The 10145-nt window shown below is 46.4% G+C and overlaps 5 protein-coding genes across 5 annotated transcripts; 3 read left to right on the top strand and 2 right to left on the bottom strand.

Moving 5' to 3' along the window:
* Window positions 1-395: 395 nt before the first annotated feature.
* On the bottom strand, window positions 396-758 carry FSUBG_8473 (uncharacterized protein; the record flags this gene model as incomplete). Its single annotated transcript, XM_036686885.1, has 1 exon — window positions 396-758. The coding sequence occupies one exon, from the start codon at window positions 756-758 to the stop codon at window positions 396-398; it is 363 nt and encodes a 120-aa protein (XP_036536092.1).
* A 2325-nt stretch (window positions 759-3083) lies between these two features.
* On the top strand, window positions 3084-5342 carry FSUBG_8472 (uncharacterized protein; the record flags this gene model as incomplete). Its single annotated transcript, XM_036686884.1, has 1 exon — window positions 3084-5342. One exon carries the CDS (start codon window positions 3084-3086, stop codon window positions 5340-5342), a length of 2259 nt encoding a protein of 752 aa, XP_036536091.1.
* A 296-nt stretch (window positions 5343-5638) lies between these two features.
* FSUBG_8471 (gibberellin 20-oxidase) lies at window positions 5639-7000 on the bottom strand (the record flags this gene model as incomplete). Its single annotated transcript, XM_036686883.1, has 5 exons — window positions 5639-5923; window positions 5967-6335; window positions 6457-6533; window positions 6581-6877; window positions 6925-7000. 5 exons carry the CDS (start codon window positions 6998-7000, stop codon window positions 5639-5641), a joined length of 1104 nt encoding a protein of 367 aa, XP_036536090.1.
* A 681-nt stretch (window positions 7001-7681) lies between these two features.
* Window positions 7682-8263, top strand: FSUBG_8470 (GNAT family n-acetyltransferase; the record flags this gene model as incomplete). Its single annotated transcript, XM_036686882.1, has 1 exon — window positions 7682-8263. One exon carries the CDS (start codon window positions 7682-7684, stop codon window positions 8261-8263), a length of 582 nt encoding a protein of 193 aa, XP_036536089.1.
* A 241-nt stretch (window positions 8264-8504) lies between these two features.
* Window positions 8505-9635, top strand: FSUBG_8469 (enoyl hydratase domain protein; the record flags this gene model as incomplete). The annotated part of the gene is made up of 1 exon (XM_036686880.1): window positions 8505-9635. The coding sequence occupies one exon, from the start codon at window positions 8505-8507 to the stop codon at window positions 9633-9635; it is 1131 nt and encodes a 376-aa protein (XP_036536088.1).
* Window positions 9636-10145: the final 510 nt, after the last annotated feature.

The raw sequence follows: 10145 nt of genomic DNA, 5'->3' as shown, positions 1-10145 counted from the left end.
ATTAGCCTTAATAAAGGCCTTATTTTTTAAGCTAGTTTATATTATAATATACTATTAAGCAATGCCTTTAAAGGCACTAAAGTTAATAAGGAAATTATAAATATAGTCTTAAGCCTTTTAGCTTATTAAGTTATTACTAATAATAGTTTAATTTACTATAATTAATATATTATTTATAGAGTTATATTATAATATATATATAAAGATATAAACTTAAGGTTATATTCCTTTATATATTTCTTAGTCTTTTCCCTTTATAATGCCCTAAGGCTTATAATAAGATTTATTAGTTATTATAAAAGCTTATAGGTAAAAGCTTATATTAGGGAAAAAAATATTATGTTATTATTTATTATCTGTATTTATAGCCTAAAGCTTAACCTTATAGGCCGCAGTTATCCTATAGTAGACTCGGTAGTTGTACCTTGGGTCGTTGGAATAGTCGTGGGGGAGTCCGTAGTAGTAGTACCAGTTACAACAGTATCGGTGGTGCCGTCGGTAGTAAGCTCGGTCGTCGGATTCGCGTCAGTAGTACCAGTCGTGATACCCTCCGTCACAGATGAAGTGACTTCTCCTACACCAGAAGATTCAGAAGTGGCAGTACGGGTAGTAGTTGAGACGTCAATTGACACAGTCGAAGAGGGAATGCTGGCGTCGGCAGATGAGGAGACAGATGCCCTGGAACTCACAGGCTTGCATGGCCCAGCAAAGGCTGTAGCAACCGCGGCCGCAGCGAGAAACACGCTGTGAAACAACATCACAAAACGAAAGACAGATAAACGAGTGACTGCACGAAAAAGAGTCAAAATGCGACGGAAATCCTTAAGTAAACATGGAGAGAAGCCAGTTTATACCCATCCTGTCTGCTCCATAGATTCTACACTAATTCCGAATGGCAGGCCTTTTCCGATACTCCGTACTGAACTTTCAGCCACATGGGGAGTTTTTGTGTTGGTGGCTTCTGTGCTGTTCTAAATGACAAGTCTATAGCGTTTAAACTATTGGCAATAGTGCTGGAGACATGGCGTGTTGTAGGGGTACCTGTGTTAGTGCGACCATGGGTTTAGACCCTGTCGATCAATGACATTGGCGGGCTTCCATAGCTCTTTGCAATGACCAGCTCATTTCCAATGCATAGAGTTGCTACAAAACAAGTGTGACTGCTCTGTCCAATTTGGATCTCACAGGGCTACGTTTCTGACCACTTGTCTGTCGCCGGAGTTTTGATACTACCCAACTATAGTTATCAGAGCTACGGAGTAGTTGACTGGTGATTTTGGCTCGTTCAGCTCGTTCAGGTCTCGCATCGACCCCTGGGAATCCTGGGATGTTTTCCCAATACAAAGTAGTCAGTGGAGCTGCCATGATTCAATGGCAAGCCTGAGCCATGGACTAAAGCAGGGATTGGCGATGACAGAAGCAAGGGTAAGCGAAGAAGGAGCAAATGGCGATTCGTCGGGAAGCAGTTGACAGGGGCAAATTTCATCGGGCGAGAGTAGATGAGAAAGGGGAGCATAAAGCACCAATACTTCCGCTTACCTGAGCCAATCAAAGCTCAACTCGGAACCAACAACCAACAACAACGGACCGGTCTAGAACCCACCCGCTCATGCTCAGCCAGCCACATAAAAGTTGGAAGGGGGACTACTTGTCAACCGACCATCACAGGGGGAACTTCCACATCTTACCTTCCCATTGCTATTTAAATACAAAGATTTAAATACTTGACAAATAAATATTCAAAATAAAAAATGTAAATAAATTGAGAATAAACTTTTTAATATGTCAATACAAGGAAAGAAGGTATATAAGTCACATGCTGCTTCGCACTGGTCAAATAATTAGGCGGGTTCAATAGTAGGTTGAACTACATTCTCGCTGTTGGGAGAGTAATGCGTAGGCGAAGCTGACATATCAGTTAGACGAAAGCAACAAGTCTTCTAGAATTAAGTGAATCGCTTTGAAGGGATTATTATAAATAAAGTCTTTATAATTAATTGTTCTTTAAAGACCAATGGTGCTCAATCGGACCGACCTAAATAGGATTAGGGCATCACAGCAGAGTCAAGTTGAGAAAAGAAAAGGGGAGCAGCGTATTATGTAGTAAGGGATGGATATCAGAAGACCCATGGAGTGTCATTGTTCCATTTTGCCCGGCACGTGAGTGACCCGGCTCGTTTCACGATTAGCTGTAGGTCAGTTCTCTAGATCAAAACAGTAGACTGCCCTGCATGCCAGCTGGTATATCCACGGAACTTTACGATGCGAGAAAGTCTCGCGCCAATGCATACCGAGAGTCTCTTAGCCAGTTGAAGATAGAGAAAAGTACACGCTGTTCAGTGTTTAACTCTCGATTCTCAGAACCGTCACCGGGTTGTCGCAACCTGCCAATGGCTCTCCTGTGCTAGGTCATCATCATGCCTAGCTTCAATTCTCACCAGAATGCTTGCAGTTCTTCCAAGAGACTCAAACCGCAGGCTTCGTAGTTAATTCTATCCTGAGAGTTTTCCAAGCCTGATGGCTGCATTGCCTAATCAAAGATCCGGCGCTGAAACATTTGCCCCAGTGGCGTCCAACCCTCCGTTAAGCGACGGAGATCATCCCCAAACCACCCCTCAGGGAGCAAGAAAGGTTCTACGTGTTATAAGATCAGGGTGCTAAAATAAACTGTTCTCAAGTACTCAGTATGATATACTAAGTTTACCTAGATCTTTTTATCACTTAGTTCAAAAGCCCCAACTTTTCTTGCCTCCTCTCGCCACAGATCCAGATTCCCAAGTCACGCGCGACATAGCCCAATCGGAGCAGCCATGTTCCCGATTGTACCCAAAGCCAAGAAATGGCTGACCGAGCTGAAAAGATCAGAAGCTGTATCGGGATAAGCAGCGCTTGGCTGTACTACCAGAATAAGCTTAAAATAAAGAAATGGCGTTAGCTAGACTGGGCGATTCAGCCTCACGCATGCCATTGGGTTTGCCCTCGAGAAAAGCTGGGTTTATATCCTAGTCCCTCCCCCCAGTGCATGAATTCCTCACACACTTTACATAAAAGTTCTTGTAGGATCGAAGGGAAAGGGAGTTATCATGGCGCAGTATAGCCAAGTCCACCAGGGCGTCTACGAGATGGGACTACACGGGTCCTCGACGTATCATTCAACTTCAAACCCTAATGATCCGTCTAGCTACGCTTACTTCGCCACCGGAAAACCTGCATCATATCCAACGAACATCGAGTTCGAAGACAGCCAACGCCTCATACACCAAAATGCCCCAACAGCCTTCCAACGACCAGTGCAGCGCCAGCCTCTGCGAAGAAGACTTGGTAAAACTGGAATGACCATCATCATACTCGGAACAATCGTGATTATCGCCTCATGCACTCTCCTCGTCTATCTCTGGCAAGGCGCCGAAAAAGCACGCAACAGACAGCCCCGAGGCAAAGAATGGGACAGAATCATCTTTGACAACTACGCAGCGCAAGTAGCTACGCTTTGCTCCGCTGCAATCCGAGTGTCGATGGATCTCCAGACTTGTCTCGCTGCTGCGTCAATGGCAGCCATTGTCCTTGAAACCGCCGGCTGTCGAATCTCTGATCTGGCGAGATTGTCCATCTCCAGAGCCTCTAGTTGTGATGCAAGCCCTTGGGATATCTTCCTTATCACGAAAAGCAACAGGAAGACCTTGCTCCACTGTATCATCTTACTCTTTAGTTTCTTGCTAAGTCTTGCCATGACCTTTACGTCGACCGTCTTGCTTTTCGATTTCAAGGCGCTTCCAATCGCTGCACCGATGGTCTCAGAGTCTATTTATGTTGGGTTTGATATATCCAAGGATACAGCTGTGTTCTCTGGTGTATCTTACTGGCAGTCCAAACCGTCAGCGCACTGGCGATTTGCAGAGACGCGGCCTTCAAGCCAGAGACTTGCGCCCAAGGATGTAGCAGACACGGGAGATGTTTATCGAGCGATGATACCGATGGCCAATGTTGATAATCGAACTTCATTGGAGTATTATTCTGGACCTACGGTTGTCACCAACATGAGGACAGCATGTGTAGCACCGACTTTCAACAATGCTACATTCGAGTATATATATACCGGAAGCAACGCTACAGAAGGTCTTTATCTCCTCGCAGAATTCAACGCCTCGACCGGTTGGGAGTTGGGACCTAGCATAAACGGTTCATATCCAGCGACACTATCGTGTCGTATCAACAACGAATGGGACCAAACGAACTCAACATCCTGGCCAATATCATTCTGCAGTTTCGATATAAAAGAACTCGCCCCCAAGAACAACAGTTTTACAAACCCGCTTTCTCGCCATCCGTACAACTTTCATGCGGTACTTCTTCTCAACGCGAGCGATAGTCTGACCCAGCTGAGGCCCATGTATGACATGGCTACAAACACGTGGTCGAACGTTAAGATTCCGGAGGATATGCAAATGGCAAAGTCGACGAGCAAAGGTCCATGGACGACAGCGACGAATAAAAACAACATCCAGCTCTTCCAAGCGAGTGTTTGCTTCCTGACTCAGAACACACCCTTTCTGTACAACGTCACGATGACAGGCCGAGCCATACCATCCGAACCAACATCGATTGCAAAGTGGAAAACACTACAGGGCAAGAATGGCACCGAATTTCTCAAACAACTAGGCGTAGGCGTATCGCCCTCAGATACTGAAGCAAGAGGCATTCTCGATCTGAAGGTACTCTCTGGGCCAGCTTCTATGGCAGATACAGGGGTTGATGACTGGGATGAATGGGTCTACCAAATGATTCACTTCAGCCTTTTCGACTACAGTATCTCTGGTGGATGGACGTTCAACAACGATGCTTTGCAAGGATGGTTTGATACAGTAGCGAATTGGCCCGCACACCCTGAGCATTCGCATCTCTTCCAGAGTGTTCTCCAAGAAACGGATGATCCAGCACGAGCGGTTCAGGAGTTGTTCTTTCGGTTCTATCAAATGATCTTCCACGACATTCTACCATATTTCACTCAACAACAGTCTGTTTCTACCATCAACGTCAAACAGGTTCTTATTCCGAATCAGTGGACGGGCTTAATAATTATTTTGTCGGGTGTCATACTACATTTGGTTCTTACGTTGATAACTATCATCATGTTCATGGCCTCGACAAAGAGCTCTATCCTAGGGAATTCATGGCATGCTGTGTCGCAGATCATTTCGCCGGAGACGAGCGTTGTGGTGGAGACTGTGGCGAGTAGTGGGATGAGGGATGTTGATGTTGCGAAGTGGGCGGAGTCAACGGGTTCTGATGGACATGTGTATGGGTTATCAACTTGCGCTGATAATAAAATTCGCAGGCGGTAGAGACCATTGATGAGAGCTGCAATAGAAATCAGGAGCAGAGAGGTATATTTGTTACTTGTGTTGTGAAATCAAACAAATCATAAGCTAAATGTACTACTTGCAATCCGTTATCAGACCTTTCTCGCCTCCTTTGAGCTACACGAGCTAGGGCAGAAAGGAAGACTTAGGACCTTGAGCCTAAAGATTTAGAAGATTTAGGTGATTTAGTATAAAGTTAGGATATATTTAGGATATACTTTACTAAGTTTATTCTAACACCTTTTTCATGTCTGATATATTCTTACCCCAAGGACGAACTACTTAAAACTCCTTCCATGAAATCCAGGCAGAATCTGCTGTCCCTCCAGCTCATCATACGTGACTCCTCTCTTCTGCGACTGCTGCCACGTCTGCTTCAACGTCGTAAACTCACCCATGGTCGGAACGCGATGATTTCCCCTCTCAAACTCATTCTGCGTGTAACCCTCACGCTTCAAAAGAGGAGAGTCAATAGTGTTGAGAACAAGGTCATTCTCTGCGCGCGAGAAATACAAAAGACCCAGACGGTCTACGTTGCGTTGATCCTTGGGAGGCACAGACACCTAAACCGTTAGTCTGGGAAATACTGTGAAAGGATTGACGTACGCGATGGATGGTAGACTGGACATAACCACCCGTAAGAAAACTCAGCGCATCACATGCATTGACTGTTAAACTTCCGTCAAGAGGCTTAGCCCACTTCCAATCGCCAGTTTTATGATCCTTGATCTGGAGACCGGCGACAGGTTGACGGAAGAGAAGGGTGTAGGAGCCAAGATCAGTATGGCCACGAGACCAAAGACCATCGTCAAGTTTTTCAATTTCTTCGGGGGAGAACTTTCCGTATTTCATGTAGCGGAGGTGAGATTCGTTGTGAGTTCCCCATTTGTGTAGGTTGACGAGATGGCCTTCTGGGATTTGGAGGGCGAGAGCTGTGAGGTGGTAGAGAGGGTCGAGGACTTTTTCGTGAAGGTCCTTAAGGTGAGTGTCAGTAGAGTTCTGGTGAATGACTGGTGGATGAAGCTTAATATCTCAGAAAGGAAAGAAAGGTAACAAGTTGACTTGATGTATAAGAAAGAGTGTTGGAGGAACTTACCTTTGCAAATGAGGTGATTTCATCGATGTGATCCTTCAATAACTTAGGAACAGGCTGGGTAATCTTTCCATTATCCGCTACACAGAGTCAGTACTACAGCCTACTCAGTCTCAGACCAACTTACTAGCCATATTCCAAACCTCAGTCTTCTCCTTCACACCACCCGACAGAATCCTTCTTCCACCAGGTCTGTACCCATTATACTCTCCCGCATCAAGATCAGGAACATACTTGAGCTTCTCTTCGATGGGGAGATTATAAAAAGCATTGCCAAGCGCGAATTGCCTGTCGATGGCAGATTGAGGGATGTCGAACTTGGTTACGTAGAAGAACCCTTTGGTGCGGATTGCTTCAATGAGAGTTTGGGCGAGTTCTGCGTTTCCTTCGGGAGTGCCGTATTTAGACAGGTCAATGTTTGCCACTAGAGGAGTTAGAGCGATAGGTGTATGAGGGGATGAGGGGAAGTACAGTCTGCCCAGTCGAGATCTTCCTTTGTCTCGGGGACGTAGGAGTATTGGGGAATTTCTGAGACAGCAGATGGCATCTTGTTCTATATCGACTAAGTACACGCCTACACGGTGATTATAGTTTGAATTACAGAGTTCGAAGAAGGACAATCGAGTTGATATATGCGGGACATTTATATGCTGACATATCAATGGAGATAACGATGTCGTGATTGATTTCTCCGCATGAGATGCCACGCTATGGAGGGGAAGATGTTTTCCGATGTTGATCAACTGCTTGCTCAATCTTGATAACAATTGCGCAATCTGACCTTGGGAGGCTTAGTCAGGATAACGACTTCAACAACGTTATGTTGAAGCTTTTGGTTACCTGCACTGCTTGAAGAGTTGGAACAACCCTTTCACCATTTAATTTCCTACTATTGATGGGGAGAAGACATGGTCTTTGACTCTTTGAGCGCCAGTTAGTGGTTCGTGCTCATAGCGACTATCCCGAACGGCTTCAGTCTTTTGAGATTGTCAAGATGTTTTGTTGGTAAGGCCAGTGCTTGTACTCACGAGACATGGCCAATTCTTACTTATTGATTGGATCATTCAAGCTATATCAAAATAGCTTTCGAAAAATGCCCTTCGCCGCATTCAGCTTGGTTGAAACGAGTTAGTGCAGGGATATGACAGGTGGACCCTCAAAGTCACGTCAGGCCATCAAAGCTCTCGACTTCGAGCCAACTTCACCAACTTCGTTTGAGTTTCACAAAATGGTCACCGCCACTTCTCAGCTACGACAAAAGTCATGGAGACGAGATGAGTTTCTAATCTCGACTGACCCCTCGCTGATCCCAGTCAACGAAGTCATCAAAGTCTTCAAGTCTGACGAATTCTACTGGGCGAAACCTCTCCCGGAAGACGCGACCCGCGAAATGCTCGACAATGGCCTCTGCTTCGGTCTCTACGACACAGATACATATTCACCACCCCCATCTCCCGGCAACCCCGTCAAGAGAAAGCCCTCCGGACTCAAGTTTATCGGCATCGCTCGCTGCATCACAGACTTCACCACGGTTCTCTACATAACCGACGTCTGGGTCACTCCCGCCTACCGCAGCGAAGGACTAGGTACATGGCTTATGGAATGTGTCAATGAAGTTGCCGAGTCAATGCCCCACTTGAGAAAGAGTATGCTAGCTACGGGTGATTGGGAAAAGAGTGTTCCTTTTTATGAGAGGATTATGGGGATGAAGGTTACAGAGGGGACGAGAGGGGAGACGAGGGCGATTATGGAGAAGAGAGGGAGAGGAAATCCGAGATACGAGGAGGAGAAGGGAGAGAAGAAGAAATAATAAAGACGAAGAGTTTTTATGTTTTTTTTTGTTCTTTTCTATGCTAATCACTACTGTATCCAAATTCTCGAGAAACTGTGTCATGAAATCACGGTTATAGAGATCTGTTGCCCGAGGTTGAGTGGCCAACAGAAAATGCGGGGTTACCCACCAACCTCACATCATACGTGAACCACCAAATTCATCATCCCAGTCCACAATCCCTCATCATAAACACGAATCTGTCGTAAACTCACCCAAAATGCCCTTCCCAAAGCTCCCCCCAAGAGCCGCCTACATCAAACTCTCAAACCCCACCAAGCGCAACGCCCTCAGCATCCCTGTGCTCAGAGACCTCAAGTCCCAGCTCGACAGCGCCCTCTCATTACGCCCTACCCAGCGCAAGGGCCTGCTCCCCAAATTCAGCCATCATCTTCTCCAGGGCCTCGAAGAGGCATCCAAAGACCCGACCTCGAAGCAATGGAAGCGTTGGGACTGGCTCGTCAGCGCATCTGAATGGAAGAAACAGCGTGCCGGCGCACCAGATGTTCTGGTCCTTAGAAGCGAAGGGCCTGTCTTCTCATCGGGCCATGATCTCCAAGAGCTGTCTAAGATGAGTCGCGATGATGTCAAGACTCTGTTTGAACTTTGCTCCGAGGTCATGACGACTATTCGGAGGAGTCCTGTGCCGATTGTTTGTCCGATCCAAGGCCTTGCGACAGCAGCTGGGTTCCAACTCGCCATGAGCACCGACTTCCCCATTGCTCTCCCAGACACCCAATTTGCCTTGCCAGGAGCAAAGATTGGATTACCATGCACCAGCCCCTCGACAGCTGTTTCACGACGTTTTCCCGCCGCGACGACATATCGACTCTTGGCCACAGCAGAGCCAATCAAAGCATCAGACTACCCAGACGTCATCGACGTTGTCAGAGTGCCACCAGGCGAGGACCCAGAAGAGGCTTTCGAGAAACGCGTGGCAGCTGTGGTTGAACGGCTGCTTTCGATGTCGCCCCAGCAGCAGGCTGTAGGAAAATGGGCATACTGGTCGCAGTTTGGATTTGGAAAAGCGAAGGGTGATGGATACGAGCAGGCTTCTCAATGGGCGGGTAGAGTTATGGCGTTGCATGCGAGGAGTGAGGATGCTAAAGAGGGTATTGCTGCGTTTTTGGAGAAGAGGGAACCTGTTTGGATAAGCAGTGGCGCGCACGAGGCGAAGGAGACGGCGGTTGATGTTGATGCTCCTGCAGCTGAAGTCACTGATTCGATTACTGAGGATGCTGCTTCTTCTACTGAGGCTGATGCTACTGCTACTGCGGCTGGCGAATCTACAGCTGAGAGCCAGGCACCCGAGCCTGATGTTGATCGTCCTATTACAACAGATCGTAGCTAGACTAAATAAAGGCTTACATTTGCAACCGATAACCCAGATTGTTATCAATTTCGGGATCGATATCTATACCGCAACTAAGACTTTGTTATGTACAACTAGGGGAAAAAAAGGTAACTGTCTCTGGTAAATCACATTGGCTGCAGGATCAGGCACTTAATTAGATCTCAACGATAAATACAGTTCTGCTATGTCAAGATCTAGGAAAGCACATTTCGGGCCATTTACCAGAGTGAGATGTGCTATTTGCCATCGAGCCTTTATGCATGTCTTACCGCTTTGTGCCCAACCTGGATTGCGAGGTTGACTCACACATTAGCCAATAGGGATGGTACCTGTGCCATCGTCCATTGCAGACAGCATAGATAGCCTATGGGAGGAAAGAATACTCAGGACCTTGATCTAAAACGACAAAAAGGCTTAGGTAACTTAGGATAAATTTAGGGCAACTTTAATAAGTTTAGGATATCTTTTGTTAAGTTTATTTTTAATACCTCGTGTTCAGGTCTGAGC

Source organism: Fusarium subglutinans (assembly GCF_013396075.1).
Source record: "Fusarium subglutinans strain NRRL 66333 chromosome Unknown NRRL66333_c0000116, whole genome shotgun sequence".
Lineage (NCBI taxonomy): Eukaryota > Fungi > Ascomycota > Sordariomycetes > Hypocreales > Nectriaceae > Fusarium > Fusarium subglutinans.
This window is presented reverse-complemented; position numbering and strand designations above follow the sequence as displayed.